The 18,709-nt window shown below is 38.3% G+C and overlaps 1 protein-coding gene across 2 annotated transcripts in view; it reads left to right on the top strand.

Moving 5' to 3' along the window:
* The window catches only part of Tango11 (transport and golgi organization 11), a 114,303-nt gene that overhangs the window by 55,487 nt on the left and 40,107 nt on the right, over nt 1–18,709 (top strand). Inside the window, exons 1-2 of one of the 2 annotated variants that reach the window (XM_067772441.1) lie at nt 15,513–15,670; nt 15,831–16,556. The exons of the other annotated variant lie outside the window; for it this stretch is intronic. Of the exons in view, the coding sequence (XP_067628542.1) occupies nt 16,005–16,556 (552 nt within the window). The 5' untranslated portion in view covers nt 15,513–15,670; nt 15,831–16,004. Of the gene's footprint in view, nt 1–15,512; nt 15,671–15,830; nt 16,557–18,709 lie in introns of those variants that run through there. 2 annotated transcript variants of the gene reach the window in all.

Raw genomic sequence — 18,709 nt, 5'->3', positions numbered from 1 at the left:
TGCCTGGAGTTCTAGGCGTGGTACGGTGAGAGGCTTTATTGGAGCACATTTGGACTTTGCGCTGACGAAGGCGACACTAATTTCATCGTAATGGTTGTTTGCTCTCCAGTAGGCAACAGCGGAGAATGCGGTCTCGCTGGCGTCTACAAAGACATGCAGCTGCAATTCCTCTGGTTTACCAATGGTAAAGTAAAATCGTGGAACGTGATATGCTGTCACTGCTGGTAATTGTTTACGCCATTTTTCCCATCTTGTCAGGCAATGGCTCATCCCAATGCGTTTTTTTACGCCACGTTTCGCGCATTAGCAGCTTCGCACCAATGTCGTAGTGACTAATGAACCCTAGTGGATCAAATATTGACATGACCACACTAAGAAGCTCTCTTTTGGTTGGTGGTCTGTCACCTTTAATAACAGTTGCATTTACTTTGTGAAATTTCAATACGAAGTTAAAACAATCTATAATTGGCTGCCCATGAAGACCAAGCACCTTTTCCAATAATATACCTTCTTTTATACCCATGGTTTTTGTTTGATCCACGCCGTCCAAAGCGGTGACAACCTTAGCGGAGCTCGATGTAAAATTCCGTAGCTCGAAGCCAGCGTTTAAATGTATATCTCGTACCTTTGTTGCAACGGCGATAGCTTCATTTTCGGTGTCGAAGCTGTCAACAAAATCATCATTAATATAGCTTTTACTGCACGGGTTGCGTATGGATCTTCAACATTATATTCAAGCGCATTTCGCGTCTTTACGTATTGTGCCGCGCAAGGCGAGCAAGCAGCTCCAAATGTCATCACACACATCTCATACACATCTGGCGAATTTTTGTTCTCACCATCTCTCCATAAGAAACGCTGGGCACTTCTGTCTTCTGGACGTATCAGCACTTGGTGAGACATTTCTTTGATATCACCGCACACGCCCACGGCACGTTCACGAAAATGGAAAAGAATTGACGGTAAAAATTTGTATTCCTGTGGGCCTTTCAGCAGATAGCGATTTAGGGATACACCATTGACTTCCGCAGCAGCGTCAAAAACTATTCGTATCTTGTTTGGTTTATTCGCGTTCACCACTGCAAAGTGTGGTAAGTACCATGTTCGAGGCGTTATCGAAGCGGCAGCAAGTGGTGTCAGCTTACGGGCATACCCTTTCTCGACGTATGAGGATATCATAAGTTTATATGCCGAAGCAAAACTTTCGTCCCGACTCATGCGTTTTTCAACGCTTTCCAGTCTCTTCAGCGCCATATTGTAACTGTTTGGCAAATAAACTTCGTCTTTCCTCCATATTAGTCCGGTTTGAAACCTTCCATGGACGCGGCTGGTTGTATATTCTAATATGGCTCTTGCTCGAACATCGTCTTTACATTCAACGGGCGTGGCAGCGCGTACGCCAAAACTTTCAATTTCAAAAAATTTAGCAACCATGTTGTGCAGTGTATCATCAGCGCTTCTATCTACATGTAAATATATGAACGGCTCAGGCGGACGTAGGCTAGTTGGACCAAACACTACCAACCCCAGGTCTGTATTGGCGGCGTACGGTCCATTCTTTCGCATGGCGATAGTCGTGGATGCAATTCCCAAGTGGCAGTTATCTATGCCGATGAGCAACTTTGGAACAGCGCCAGATTGTGGCTGTATAGGAAACTGATGTTTCGTATCACAAAGCAGGTCGGCGTGACTAAGGCTTTGTGTTGGTAACTGAAGATTTTCGACGGCGTAAACGTTGCGCATCTTAAACTTCTTTTTCACACTTGCGCCGCTTATGTATAGGTCTACTAGGGTCGTTGGCTCTTGTACGGCATGTCCACCAAACCATTGTACGTTGAGACTGTGTGGTTGTCCACGTAGATTTAATTGCTCGGCAAGGCTTTTGTCGATCATAGTGATAGATGAGCCTTTATCCAAAAGGGCATACGTATCGATTTTTTTCTGTCCTCCATATACTCTTACTGGAAGAATACGGAAGAGGAGTTTATGTTGTTTCGTACTGATGGCGCAGCTTAATACTGTAGCTCCATTTTCGCTAGACTGGTGGCTATTCATTTGCACTACTGGTGGGGACTGATTTATTACTACAGGCGTTGAGGCCTTCTTTGATGACGATGACGATGATGTTTTTGTTTGAGCTGGCTTGTTCTCGTGAAGGAGCTTGTTATGAATGCGGCTGCATCCGTCGATAGCGCAAGCTGTATTGAGGCATGCAAAACACAAAGGGCGGGATTTGACTTCAGCCCATCTTTCGTTCACGGAAGCTTCAATGAGACATTTACAGTCATAGGGCTTATGTTGGCTCTGGCATATCGGACATTTCTTCCGTGGCTGTTTGTCATCTACATGGAGCAGTACTCGGCGTTTTGTATCACGGGCGACAAAGTGGTTTTCATCATGTATCGAACAAATAATATCGGCAAGTGAACTTACCCAATCGCTGAAATGCACTGTGGTGGCGCGCGGCTATATGGTGTTGGCATACCTCCCCCATTCAATGCGCTTGCTCATTGGAAGTTTGGAGATCAAATCATCGAGTAGTGTCGGATTGGCTAAATGATGGTCGGCGTTCGCTGATTGCAAGAAGGCACAAATGTTTTTTACCTTAGTCGCGAATGGAATCAACTTGTTTAACGCGTTTTCAGGAAATGGCGCAATTTCCCTTACTTGCATCAGCTGGCTACGGATGAGCTGCTCTGGATGACCGAATCTACATTTCAATTGCTCTATTATGCAATTTACATTGTTTGGGTGTATCAATAAGAACTTCACAGTTTCGCGCGCATCACCCTTCAAACACTTTTGTAAACGTTGGTTGTTGTCGAAGTTCGTGTAGCCATACGTTGACGTAGATTCGGTAAATGCAGTGTAAAATATTGGCCACTCTTCAGGGCGACCACTCTTCTAGGCATAAAGGCTGTTTGCGATGAATACGACGTATGTGCGTTGGCGTTAGAAGGCGGCATATATAAATCCGGCGAATGCCTTACGAATGCATCGTTGACATGAAATGCGCTATATATATTGTTGGCTGTACTATAAATCATTGGCTGCGGCGTGGTATCATAACTAGGGTGAGAAATTGGCTGGCTTAAATTCGGCTGCGTGGCTAACAGAGGTGCTTGCGTCGACGGAAGCAGTGCTGGCTGCGACTGCTCGACTACGCTGCTGGCGTATGTGACTGCGGAGCTACCGCTTCTCCGAAGAGCTGCTCTAAGGGACTCGTTTTGCAGGTCACGATCCCTGAGCTGTACCTGCGTGGCTTGTAATTGGATTTCAAGCAATGCAAGTCGTTGTTCCATAGCGTGAAAATCAAATACATTGTGGGATGACATACCCGGCGTGGCATTTCCAGAAGCTTTGGCAACTTCGGCATTGTTGGCAACAGAAGTGTGAACGTCAATATGAGTGGGACTTGCCATGGCTACAGAAACACTTATAATTTCTCCTGATTCCTCTGTAATTGCCTGAAAAGGAACAGAATTAGTTTTGAACGTGATTGGGCTGGTATATTGGTAATTCAGGCGAGGAATCCTCCTTCTTGGAGTACGTAACATTGGTTTAATTTAACACGAACTTCCCAATAAGAACAAAGGTATGGCGTTGTGTAGTTTGAAGAAACAAATTCGACCGAAAACTTCAGCAAAATTCATGCAAACTTGTTAAGATCCAAAGCGAGTAAACTTGCGGAATCCAAAGCAAGCAAAATTGGCAAAGATAGCAAAATAAAGTTGGCGAACTTATACTTTAACAAGCAAAATAAAATTGTAATCTTTGGACCTTAATTTGGCAAATTTAACGCGTACAATAAAAAAACTCCGTTTCATTGGATATGCGTTGTGTACGCTCTGCGTTTATTTTGCTGTGTCTTCTCTGGTTGCTGACCAACGATTAATTCGAATTAGTCATGTACAAACAGAGCAAGCTCACAGTGTCAAAAATTGTATATTATATTTTCACATGAATTCAAAGTAACGGGAAAGTACATATGTGTATGTTTTTCTGACTTCAATTTTACATTGTGGAAACAAATAGAATATAATAGAATAAGCGAAGTATGTATTTACATAAACGTATATGTGAATATATGAGTAAACTTCAAAAGAATTATAAATGTATACGTGCTATGTTCATGTGTGTATAGGTACGTTTGGTACCACATAAAGCGAATGATCGAATGTAAGAATGCAAAATGATAGGTCGCAATAGATTATAGAGCGTGTGAGCGTATTGTGGTATAGGGTAGATGAGACGTTCTGCGACACTCCCAAAGGAGTATTCCTTACATTATTTATGGAGTACTCGCGTTTTTTGAAGGGAATTTCGGAATGCGGGATCTTAGCCCATTTGTTTATGTTCCCCACCTGTATGGCTCCGCATTGGCAAGTTCTAGCCATCATCCCGTCGGAAAGATCCTGAGCCAGATAAACAATATTGCATGTAAATGCAACAACAATGATTTGAGCCAGATAAATCCAGATCGAAGTCTGGTTCAATTTGTGAGCCAGATAATTTGTTAATTTCTTATCTTAGTTTGGCAACGCTAACTTTAATAAACCTAATTTTTTCAAAAACAGATGGCTTTGCTGGCCTTTAAATGAAATAAAACGGCGAAATCTGCCTATCAAAATTCATATGTACAAAAACATCACGACTTCTGCTTCCCAAGTCTCTCAAATAATCCAGAGCATTCCCGTGAGAATGGAGGGTGATACGGTGCTAGAAAACTCACTGGATGATGTCTTCTGTGAATACAAGTAGATCCAGTGAAACGTGCTCCAGATACTGATAGAAATTTGACATGCCAATGCAACAGTCTGGGATCAACAGGTTGGCTTGATTTGGTTTTTGTGGAAAATTATTGACAGCATACCCCTTTTTTTTGATAAAAATTAGGCCGTTTTTTTCAGTGCGAGTTTCAACTCCAGTTAAAGTTGATTGGAGTTTAACCCTGCCACTTCGGCCGTTTAAGCTGTGATGACCAGCAAATTTTATGTTATCGAAAAAGTTATTCTGAAATAGTGCGTATGTGTTTTGAATGTCACAATAGTGTACACTGGCTGTCAAGAAAACTCACGCAGTTTTTATCAGTGAGTTTTCATGTTTTGAGTTTTGCTTTACAGAATCACAATTTCAAATTTACACAATTTCTTGTGTACACTTTAAAACTCACAGATAGTGAATAAGGCCCTGGGTTATTCCACCATGTTCTCCCATGCCCTAAAGCCCCGTCACAAAAGCACTTTATCATATGCATGCGTTTAACTCAATCTTAAGCATTATGAGTTGATTGCACGTATTTTTATAGAGAACGGTAAAATGAGTGACTCTGCCTCCATCGACATGAAAAAGTAGCCAACATGCAGCTTTTGTTGCTAGCAAAGGATAAGAAGAAGAATTTTATAATTGCTTTGGCTAAGGGTGAAGCTCCAACGAAATCGCCGATAGACTAATGTACTTTGATGTATTTAAATTTAAATGACTTAAACTGAAGTATCTGTTTCTGTTACATGATCGGAAAAAATAACTACAATTTACTCAATTTGGTTAATGAACAATGTGTTCATTTACATAATCCATTTTACAATAATAGCAAAATAAGTAGGACATATAGTAACATTTTGACACATTGCAAGAAAGCAATAGATTGTCTTGGCGAAGTTTCAACAAAATTCGACTATATCTTCATTTTTGGAATACTTTACATAATCAAGAGCCAAAGCAAGGAGCGAGTTATCCGCGAGATATACCTAAAAAGGAATGTTATGGTCCTCTTGGGAGAGTCACCCTTGGAACGTACCAGTTGGCTAGTGATAGGAAAAAGGTAGGATTCACCCCCACTCATGTCTGCCTGGGGTGGTTAAAACAATTTTTGTTAATTTCGCGCAGGTGGCATCGCGAAAGAATCCAATGGTGTGGAAAAATTCCCAATAACGGCAACCACCATGGCGTAATTATGCAAGGTGACAGCTGACTTGTAGTTTTTATACGATTTAACACTTCACCTTTCAGCGCGGTGCGATTTTGACATTGGTCCACCGGTTCACAAAAACAAAGTATATGGAACTTTTAATGATGGCCGCAGGAATATCACTGCGACTACCACCTCGTAGGCAACCACAGTTAAATCATGCGATTTATTGGCTCCGTTCCACTGCGCAGTCGCAATAATAGTATGAAATTTGCTAGAATGCCATGGTCAGTTGGCGTTTGGACAAAGAAAAAGAATGGTGCTTGATTTTGATGTGTGCCGGAAAAAACCTAAAGAGGGCGGGAGGAAAAAGTAAATTAGCTTAGAACTTGTGCACGAGAAGATTAGCTGAGGCGACGACGGACGTACATTCCAATGTGTTTATAATTAATTTTCGTTTAAAGTGAAATTCCAATTGTGCGAAAATAGAAAATCGAGTGTGTTCTACTTCGGCTGGGCGTTGCCTCGCTGCTTACGCTCGCTTCATTGGAGAAAATCGCCTTTCGTTTTCAAAGGATACAAAACATAAAATTCTGTAGCGGGTGGTTGTGGTGTTTTCAGTGGTCAATTACACAAGGAAGTTGAAATAAACTTTTGTAAAAAGTTTGTATTCACGATTGGCAAAACTTGAAGAAAAAAAGGGATGCGCAGTGGCTTATGGAGATTAAGTGCGACAAAGCTATTGTCGCCATTGTTATAGTGAATTACCAATGAAAAGCAGTGGAAAAGATTAATATGAGTTAAATTATGCATAATGCGTACAAAATTAATGGTAAAATTTATGCAAAATTTGATAGGGTACATACAAATTTTATAAGGGTGACAACGGCCACCCATTCGATTTGATTTTGTTTAAAAAGTTGCAGGAAGGCCCTGGCTTCTCGCGCTGATAACAACACGATAACAACATCGCACGCCAAAACCGCGCGCTACCGCTACCACCATTGATCGCGCAACCGCGCGTTAACACCATCACTGTGTGCAACACCACGCGCCACCATCGGCAGCGCCTACCAAACCCGCAACATCCACCAGGCTTACCACCAGCACCAGCTACAACAACAACAGCAGGGCCGCTAAACATAGGCCTGCTGCAACACCAGCTTGTACAACAACAACAGCAGGGCCGCTAAATATAGGCCTGCTGCAACACCAGCTTGTACAACAACAACAGCAGGGCCGCTAAACATAGTCCTGCTGCAACACCAGCTTGAACAACAACAACAGCAGGGTCGCCGAATATAGGCCTGCTGCAACACCACCAGCTTTACCCACACCAACAGCAGGGCCGCCGAACATAGGCCTGCTGTAACAGCACCAGCTTCAACAACATCGACGGTTGAAGATTCCAAACCAAATTTGATCGTAGGAGAATTTAAAAATCACAGAAAAGAAAATTTAATATTTAAAATTATAGAAAGTAGTATACAAACTAGATTAAAGCAAATTACACACATACATTTACATTAGCATATGCTCATAAGCATAAACATTTAAAAATACATTCAATTCATTTCACTAGCATTATGAATGCGCTCCTTTAGACAAAGCGCTTTGAGAATGCCCTACGCCCATTAATTTTTGTATTCCTTAATTGAATAATATGAAACATATTATATAATACTATTTTTATAAATGATTTGACATATATTTACCTTATTTAGGCTATTCTATTTGTGATTCAAATGTGACTCAGGAACGTAGCAAAACCAATCTTGTTTACCACGTTCAATGAGTCCCAGGTGAACATATAGGGCTATAAGAAATAATTAAAGTTTACGAATCAAAATAACGGTAAATTGATACATAAATGTCAAAAGCGTGTATAAGTGCGCTCTTTTGTTTAATTGAAGTTAGAAGTATAACCAAAAATTAAGGAAAATAAGAAAAAGGTATTAGAAAAAAAGAAAAAATTTTTCGAAATTTTCTTTCCCTTTCCTAAAGTTCGGGTCTTTTGATATACGCTCAAATAGAATTCACAAATATATATAACGACACGTTCGTACCCAGAAAGCGTCTTTAAGTTGCATAAAGAAATGAGTCAAATGTGACTCATTAACTATTTCCAATACGCTATTATGAGTCACATATGACTCATCGAACAGGGAAGTTGTTAATAAACTTCCATGAAAACTTTTTTTGAACTTCTAGTTTTTTTGCAATTGATCTGAAAATCTAAATTAAAGCGTAGTAAAAAAAATAAAATATAGTAGGATAATGGAGTGATAGCACTATTCAGATAAACTAACATAAACTACAATAAAATCAACTAAATGTTCAAATACCATATGAACTAAAATAAAATAAAATAAAATAAAATGAGATAAACTAAAATAATTAACACAAAAAAAAACTGTTACGGTCTGCTGTTATGGTCTACGGTTACGGTCCACTTGGAAGCGTTGTCGTGCGAACATACCTAGTGACTAGTGATGGGACCAAAAAGTTGCGATGCAAAAGTATCGAAAACAGGAAAGAAAAGATCTGCGATGACTAGCGAAAATTTTTGCAATGAGTTTCCGGCGGAAAAATAACCCAAGAAAGAAAAAAAGAAAAAATTTTTCGAAATTTTCTTTCACTTTCCTAAAGTTCGGGTCTTTTGATATACGCTCAAATAGAATTCACAAATATATATAACGACACGTTCGTACCAAAAAAGCGTCTTTAAGTTGTATAAAGAAGTGAGTCACATGTGACTCATGAACTCATTCCAATACGCTATTATGAGTCACATATGACTCATCGAACAGGGAAGTTGTTAATAAACTTCCATGAAAACTTTTTTTGAACTTCTAGTTTTTTGCAATTGATCTGAAAATCTAAATTAAAGCATAGTAAAATAAAATAAAATATAGTAAGATAATGGAGTGATAGCACTATTCAGATAAACTAACATAAACTACAATAAAATCAACTAAATATTCAAATACCATATGAACTAAAATAAAATTTAAAAAAATGAGATAAACTAAAATAATTAACCCAAAAAAAAACTGTTACGGTCTGCTGTTATGGTCTACGGTTACGGTCCACTTGGAAGCGTTTTCGTGCGAACATACCTAGTGACTAGTGATGGGACCAAAAAGTTGAGATGCAAAAGTATCGAAAACAGGAAAGAAAAGATCTGCGATGACTAGCGAAAATTTTTGCAATGAGTTTCCGGCGGAAAAAAAACCCAAGAGGTGGGAAAAAAATTGGGAAACAAAGATATAGAGCAGAAAAATTTGCAACAATCTTTTTTTAGTGAAAGTTTAAGTGCAGCTGCCGCCACCACCACAAAAGACCGCAGCCGCAACCGTTTGCCAGATCGAAAGATGGGAAGCAGGTGGTTAAACAAAACCAGGGGATAGATAAGCAAAGTCCGAAAATATACATATGTCTTTGCTCAACGACAACGCAGACAAAGAAACATTAAAATATATATAAAAAGAAAAGCTACATTCACCAGAAAAAAGGAAGCAATACACAAAACCGACAGCAGTGAAAAACCACCAATACTGACTTGTAAAAAGTAACAAGAACATCTGTACAAGCAGCCGTTTTGCAAAGACAAAATCCCAGTAGCAGGCATAAACGCAAAACCAAAAAAAAAAACATCACACAAAATGCTCAGATGGCAAAGCTAATCACGATTTTGCCACTTCTCCCCACAAATTTTTTGCATAATTTAAAACTTTCTTACGTCGTTCTTTATTTTCTGATTTCTTACTGTGTTCCTATTAATTGCACGCTGCTTGCCGTTTAACTGAGTCCCACGTACTTACCGACCACTGCTTTCCTCAACAGAAGACTCTTAAACCAACACCGCAGCCGATTGGGCAAATAACAAATATACCTGGAATAACTAAATTGTGTGAAGTAGACGTTTGAAACTGTACGCAAATTTGGCAATACATATGACTACTTCCTTTGTGACGGTCGTTTGTTAAGACAGGCATCCGGGTTTTACGGCAAGGTACCCCAAAACCCCCACAAACTCCATACGTAGCAGCATATGATACAACGCCAGCAACAAAAACAGCCACCACCAGTACGGCTAGACCGAGCGCAACAACCACCAACAGTACCAACACAGCGCGACTAAGACCGCGCGCCATAACCAACAACAGCGACAACTGCACCAGCAACAACAACATCACCAGTAACCACGCCGGCAGAGGCCCACGGTACGTACTCTGGCGGCTATGGAAGTACCAGCCATGTATAAACTTAGATATAATTAGTTAAAGAAACTCTAAGTAATACTCAGAGAGTTTTATAAAGCCCCGTTAAACTATTTCAAATGGGTCGATTTTTTTTCTCCCTTCCGAGGATTGTTTTAAGAAAGTTTCGAAGTTTTACGTTGGTTTCCATACACCTTTTTTTTGGACCGTCGAGTTTTGCGGATGGTTGAAGTTTTGTTAGAAGAAAAAAAGAAGGGGAATCAATGTTCGTTTTGAAATCCTTCGAAGAGTTGAATTGGCCAAACTCAGAAACTTGTGACTTTTCCAAGTAAGACTGCGAGATTTTCGTAAATTTTTTTTTTCAAGCATTAGATTTTCGGTAATGGCTTCGACATGGTTTGAAGACTTTCCTTTTCTGAAATTAAATGAAGTTTTTCTTTGAACACTGTCGAACTTCCAACGAAAATAAATAAGGGGAGATAATAACCGGAAGCTTTGCTATTAGTTTTCATTGTTATTTTCGTACCCACGGCTGTAAAGAATTCAACTTTCTTTCTATTCAATTTAATGAATTTATGATAAATCTTTGAAATAGTATATTATATTATGTAATGCTTTAACACACGCAAGCGCATCACGAACTCCATTTTGATAAATGTAAATTATAGACAAAATTTTTACACATTTGAATTTAATACGACTAAAGTATATACATAATATTATTATCATTAGTTATTATAAGGGCATAAGTTACGTAAAGGGTATAAGTACCAAGTAATAAATGTCTGTTGTGATCGTTAGGTTTTTTTTTTTTGAATTATCTAGTATGTCTTTAACAACTTAACTGACTATTTGTTAATTGAATCACACAACATTAGGCGTGGCAGTTACACACGTATGCACATAAATGTATGATTTTGAGTCTGGTTATATATCAAGTTGTATTTTTTTTCTATAAATCTTTTCGTGAGAGTTAAATCGAGATATATATTTTTTTCTCACTCTATTATCTTCAATATATACCCCAACCCATTTACATAAATACATTTCTATACATACACAAATTAACATAATTATTATAACATGCATACGAATAAAGATGTTATGAATTAAACTAAATTTACCAAAATAAATATAAAAACTGATTTTGATTAAAGAAATTGATATCAAAAATCCGAGCAAGCCTGCAAACTTGTAAATGGTTACGAAATCTCCAATACATATTAGTTTTAATTACATTATTACTACCTAATATTCCGTATTTTTCATACCTACGTCTTTTTTTATTTATTCTTAAAGTCTCCTAAATAAAAAAAAATTAATTCTTGCATAAATATATATGCTAACATATCTTAGATTTTGGCAAGCACTCCGGGTGTATTTCTGCCATGAAAAGCTCTCAGTGAAAACTCATCTGCTTTGCAGATGCCGTTCGGAGTCGGCATAAAACATGTAGGTCCCGTCCGGCCAATTTGTAGGGAAAATCAAGAGGAGCACGACGCAAATTGGAAGAGAAGCTCGGCCTTAGATCTCTTCGGAGGTTATCGCGCCTTACATTTATTTTTTTTTTTTTAACATATCTTAGATTAACTATTCAAAACCAGACAGTAAACTTTAAAACGAAATAATCAAATGTAATGAAAATATTGATGATAATTTTTGATGAAAATATGGATGTTGACTTAGATGAAGAAGTAAAAATTTAACAATTGTTTTTGTAATGCTCATGTTTTGTGTGTATTATGAGCGAAAAGAGAATGTCAAAGGAAATTAGAAGAACCCAGATTTGAAATTTGAAAATCCAGAAATTTAGTGTTTTCTTAATACGTTTTTTATTTAAGAGAATTAACGGCTTAAAAGCATTTGTTTTTAATAATTTTTGAAAGCAGGAAAGGTAAACGCTTGCGCTTACACTACAATATTTATTTACTTTCGCTTCATGATACACACATATGCGCATACAATAGTGTAGCATGCTTTTATAAGGAAATGAATTATAAATAAATAAGTTCGTAAAATGGGAATGTTGGCGTCCACTTTCATTTAGAAGGCACGTAGGTAATACAGGTAAGGGGCCACCGAAATACAGGTGCATCGGTACCCATGGATTTTGAAGGTGGGTATAAGCACCGGGCGTCGCAACAACACCCGCGGCGCCCCCTAGTTATATTCGACCCATTTCTCTTTTTGTTTGTTTTCTTTTAAAATTTCAGCGTTTTTCTTTTTAGTTTGATTTTCAGCGATTAGTAACCGGTCATGTCCGGTTCGGTATTTTTTTTTTGCGGTTATTTCTTTTTGAATTTTAAATTTTTGAATGTCTAACGGTCTGTCCGTGGCATCCGGTTCGACCGGATGTTGTTTTAGTTTGAATTTATAAGCGTTTTGAGTCGGTCTCTGCGCTTCTGTCAAGGTTTTTTGATTTTGAGAGCTTTTAGTTTTGATAGGCATGATATGACTTTTTTTTCTGTTTATGGCGCAGGAACAGTAAGGTTGGCAAGGACCCGCCCCAGCCGACAATGACTAGCCACTGTGCACCACCACATCATGCCGACCGCCTTCCTTACTGCTTCCAACAAAAATGCGATTCCATAACAAAACAGAAAAAAAAAACAAAAAAAATTTTCAAGGAAAAGTCTAAAAATATTAATGTAAATAAAAATACTTCACCTTAAAGTTGAAACCAGGGATTTTCTAGCTTCAGCACAGTTATGTACAGCTCACACCTACAATTTCAAAAAAAGTGCACATGTTTTTCTGCTTTTAATCCTTATTATATATAAGTATTGTTTAATACGGCAAGATTTTTTTGCTTCATTTATATCTGTATTTACACATATTTATCATCTATTAAATTTTTGGTAAGATAATTTTGTTTTATAAAAGTTGAAACCGTAACAGAAAACTTGTTTAAAAACAAAAGCAAAAAAAATTATAATTAAACACATTAGCACATTTTTTGCTCTTTTTGTTTTATAATTAAACTTTCACTTATAACTTGACACATTTTATATGACTACGTCAAAACGTAGGCTACCCTACAAGAAACGCTGATAGTTTTACTAATACACTCACACTTGTAATTGACATTGCTGATCCTGCGATGACGTAAACATTGATACTCAAATTTATGTATGTTCCTTTGTTCGCTCACGCATGTCCGCATGTTCCCAACGACAGCCTATAATCATGAAAAAGGACTCAAACTGGGAAAGCTTCGGACACCTGGTACAGAACAAAAGAACATGCAGCAGATACCATTATGCATGTGAGACAGATACATAATTCTCATCGGAATTTTATGTATGCGAGAACAGTTTATCCGATTTAATCATGTTGTCACTACTGACTGTCATGTGACTATCAAATGATTATCACGGTTGTATTGTTATTTTTTAAATTATGCCATTTTCAACCGACGAAAACCATATAAAATATAGTTTAAAAAATGAAAAAGAGAGCATTTCAAAGCTCCATGCTAAAAGAAAAAAAATTGAAAATAATATTAAAAAATACCATTCCGACAGAATGTATGGGGCGCACTCAGAAAATTGATACGCGAAAAATAATAGTGGTTAGTGGTGATTCATTTTTAAGTGTGTTTCCGCATGAGGAAAGCGTTCTTCTGTTGTTTTGTTATTTTCTGAATTTAAATTGAACATTCTGAACTCGAATTCTTATAAAACTATTTATTTTAAACAAATAAACACGTATGCTTTTATCACGTACAAAATTAAAAACGTAATGAAATAAAGTAAATAAAAAGCAAAAAGCATTGTTTCATTTTTGGCGGAATATAGCAATGGTCATTTATGATAGTATAACAGTCAAACCTGATATCTACAGTAAACTATCATTTATGACACTTTTTGATAGTTAGAGTGTCAGCACTGATCTAGGAAAAGGAATGAGAGTGAGCAGTATGGCTATATACTTAATCAATAGGCCATGTTGGTGTATAAGAAGGAGACAAAAACTCACACGTATGAGGCGCTGATCGTTAGGTTGACATTGCTGACAATCAGATGATAGTCATATGATAGTCAGTATTCTTGTAGGGTAATTAAAAAAAAAAAACGGAAAAGTTAGTTAGCCTTAACCTCAGAGGGTTACCTAGTATGGATTAAATATAGATATTGTCTAAGTCTATCACTGCAATGAATTATAAATAAAGTGTTTGCAAAAATGGGAATGTTGATGATTCGTCGGATTGGGTGCATCGATGGCCATGGATGAGAGTGGGTCAAACACCGGGCGTCGCAACAACACCCGCGGCGCCCTTTTATATATTCGGCCTATTTTCTTTTTTCCCTTCTTAATTTTCAGCTTTTTTTATTTTTTGATTTTCAGCGATTGGCAACCGGTCATGTCCGGTTCGGTAATTTTTTTTTTGTTTGCGTTAGATTTTTTTTGAATTTTAAATTTTGAATGTTGTAACGGTTTGTCCGTGGCAACCGGTTCGACCGGATGTCGTTTTCTTTTGAATTTCAAGCGTTTTGAATGAGTTCTGTGCTTTTTGTCAGTTGATTTTGAATAGGCATGATAGGGAATTTTTTCTGTTTATGGCGCAGGACAGCAAGGTTGGCAAGAACCCAACCCAGCCGACATGACAAGCCACTGTGCACTACAAGATCATGCCGATTGCCTTCCTTGCTGATCCACTAAAGATGCATAACCATAACAGGAAACCAATCAACCCACAACGGCCTCAACCCAAATACGATGTATACAAAATCTGCTGTGAAGTACTGTTCCTTGTATGTCTTATGTCTGGACACCATGAAGATGATTCAATAAACATTGGGAATGGTTCCTACATTCACACTCTATATTGAATTATATTTTACCATTCAATAACACACACACTTTGGTTTTGAGTTGAAAGTATTTTAAGCCATTCAGGCATGGAGATTTATAATATGCAACCAAAAAGCATAATTTTTAAAAGAATGCTGAGATAATGCCCACTCAATTGATTCAATTTTTTTTCAGCTCTGACAACCGCAACATCTTGGTTGATTGTGACGATGTTACTCGATTGCATCATGAATCAGATCATCGTGCGAATGCATAAACTTGTATTAAACGGTTTCATAAGGAAAGCTGGAGTCATTGGTGACGTTTGTCGTATCGCTGTAGTCGTATCCCTAACGTAATCAGCTGTTTATCGTTACGACGGTAAACCAAAACCAAATTGGTTGGCTACGATACGGTTACGACCTTAGCGGCACCAATAATCGATTACATTGATTCTCATAAGGTTGGTCGAATCAGCTGTTAAAAGGTTACCGATACGGTTACCGATAAAGCACCAATGTCTACAGCTAAAAATTTGTGATGCCGCGACCTTAAACTTAGTTTTATTTACATCTGGTAACACCAACATATCAAACACAGCTGTCAAATTAATGGGAATGGAGAAAATAAAATCTCCGCTGCAGCAAGTAAAAAATATATGCGTTGTGTATGTGGAGCACAAGAAAGTTTGAAAAATTACTAGCTATTTTCTTTGTAATATTCCTTCTACAGTGAACAAAAAGTAAGTACATAATTACATCTATCGAAACATAGATGAATTTTATTTGTTTCACAAGTTTATTCAAAATTTTCCGTTCGTCAAATTAAAAAAAATTTGTTTTTCCAAACATTCTTGGTCTTGTCTGCCGTATATGTGCTCGTAAAATTTGGCAATTCTACAGCAAAAAAAGTGCAAAGAAGAGTTTGGACAGTGAGTAAGCATTCAAAACTTGTGATATAATCGTGGAAATATTAGTACGAACTTATTACCGCATCATCGAACGAAAGCGAGAAAATTTAAAAGCAGCACTCTTGACTGCAAATAAAAACTAAACACGAAGCAAAGTTTTACTGTAATGACTACACCACAATCACCCACACGCATGTTCAATGGTCTGGACGAGGATTATTATAATGAAGCAAAATACGCACATGAAATAAATGACAAAATGCGTGTACCTAAACGCATTAAAGCAACGGGAGAATTTTCTGACGAAGATTTATTATTATCCAATCAAAATGGCTTAATCAATTCATGGAATTATCATGATAAAATTGATATGAATGTACCAGATCGTATAGTGGTATTAGGTCATAATCAACACCTTGAAACACGCTCTGCACCACGAGAAATACAATTGGAAAACTCAATTTTACCAAAGAATCCAACAGCTAGTATGGTTCGAGTACAAACACCCCCTCGTACTATAACTCTTAATGAACATCACTTCCCATCTGCTTCGGAGGAAAGCTCACCACATCGGTACGATAATGGTAATAACTTTGAAGATGGGGACTATGATGATGACGAGACACGACCGCCACCATATGTACGTGCCAATGGCGTAGGACATGCACAAGTTGGCTTTCATCCAGTGGAATCGAATTCTGTTGAATCTGACTCACAGGTATATTACTAACACTACTATATCCCATATTCGTGGAAACATCGGCATCACAGATAGGACCTAATTATTCCGGAGAAATTTTATCTCACACACTTCAAGAGCCATCTCATCTTCTCTCGACATCGCCCTTGCTTCCAATCTATACATTAAGATAGTTATTATGAGCGACGTAGAGTGATTTTTTGTTCACTATACTTTTCAATTGCCTACTTAGTCCAAAGTGCGCTTGTTAGCAACAGTTATTCTCCGTTTGATTTCTATAGTGACATTAGCGGCGTTTCTTTCTTGGATAGATAACTGCAATCGTTGTTTTTGTTATTGGTATTGTTGTTGTTGTTGTAGCAATGCTTCACCCCACCTAATAGCTGCGACCGATCACAAATTGTCATCAATATCCATCTTCTAACGGGAGTCCAAGGAAACTTGCTGTTTCAACAGGGGTGGACCAAAATGAAAGGGGTGTTAGAGGCGTTGGTTCCACATTACAATTAAAGAGATGGTTGGTGTCATGTGGGGACACATTGCAGCGGGGCATACATTTGGTATGTCGGGGTTGATTCTGGATATGTAAGAGTTTAACCTGTTACAGTATCCAGAACGAAGTTGAGCCAGAGTGACTCGCGTTTCCCTGGGGAGTATGCGTTCCTCTTCCGCAAGTTTTGGGTACCATTTTTTTGAGTACTGGATTCACCGGGCAATTCCTGGCATAAAGGTCCGACACCTGTTTGTAGAGTTAGCCAAGGACCTGCTTGTGTTTTTTTGCTTTATACGGCTGAGTTCTCTGGTGCCGTATTTCCTCAAAATGCTTACGGAGATGACTCCTTAAGTCCCTAGGCGGTGTTGGCTCATCAATCAAACGTCTGTTGGGATGCCCAGGTTTCTGGGTATTCCACAGGAACTATTTGGTTAGCATCTCATTTCTCTTCCTGATGGGGAGTATTCTCGCCTCATTATGTAGATGGTGTTCTGGGGACACAAGAAGACAGCCCGTTGCGGTTCTGAGAGCAGTATTTTGGCAGGCCTGTAGCTTATTCCAGTGGGTAGTTTTTAGGCTTTGCGACCATATAGGGGACGCGTAGCATGCACTCGGCTGGTCAATTGCTTTGTATGTGGTAATGAGTGTTTCTTTGTCTTTTCCCCAAGTACTGCCAGCAAGGGATTTGAGGACTTTATTACGGCTCTGGATTTTCGGTACAATTGCAGCTGCGTGCTCACCAAAATGTAGATCCTGATCAAACGTCACACTCAAGATTTTGGGGTGTAGGACAGTCGGTAGTGTAGTGCCATCGACGTGGATGTTCAAAATGGTCGACATTTGGGACGGCCATGTTGTAAATAAGGTCGCGGAGGATTTAGTCGGTGATAATGCCATGTGTAGCGAGGCGAAAAAACTGGAGAGATCAGGGAGGAAGCCATTTATTCTGTTGCAAAGCTCATTGATCTTTGGGCTGGGCCTGTGGCCATTATTGTGCAGTCATCGGCGTAGGAAACGATAGTAACTCCTTCTGGTGCCGAAGGTAGCTTAAATATGTAGAAAGGACACCACCCTGTGGCACCCCCTGTTTAATTCTTCTTGGTTTTGATGTCTGATTTCTAAATTGCACCGATGCCTGCCGACTTTATTATTATTAATATTAGCTTCTTTATTTAGCCGTAGCTATTTAAAACTTTCAGGTACAGTTTAGTAATACAAAATCGGTAATCTTAGCAATAGCTAATTGGCTCATTGAAAGCTATAATGTTCTCTAATATGATATATTATCAGTCTTTTAAATACATTAATATTTCTTTCGTTTTTTATATTGCTTGGCAATTCATTAAACAGTTTTAGGCCTTTATACATTAAAACATTTTGTGCCTTATTGGATTTATAAAATTTAATTCTAAAATCATTGTTGTTCCTTAAGCCGTAGGGATGCACATCTCCTACATATGCTATTTGGCTCGTTAAGTACTTTGGTAGTAGGTGAATCAACCCTGACATACAAAATGTATGCCCCGCTTGCAATGTGTCCCACATACACCAACCATCTCTTCAATTGTAATGTGGAACCAACGCCTCTAACACCCCTTTCCTTATGGTCCACCCCTGTTGAAACGGCAAGTTTCCTTGGACTCCCGTTAGAGGATATTGATGACAATTTGTGATCGGT

This window comes from Eurosta solidaginis, chromosome 3 (genome assembly GCF_040869045.1).
Source record: "Eurosta solidaginis isolate ZX-2024a chromosome 3, ASM4086904v1, whole genome shotgun sequence".
Taxonomy (NCBI): Eukaryota; Metazoa; Arthropoda; class Insecta; order Diptera; family Tephritidae; genus Eurosta; species Eurosta solidaginis.
The sequence above is the reverse complement of the archived record's forward strand: the minus strand, read 5'-3'. Positions and strand labels throughout refer to the sequence as shown.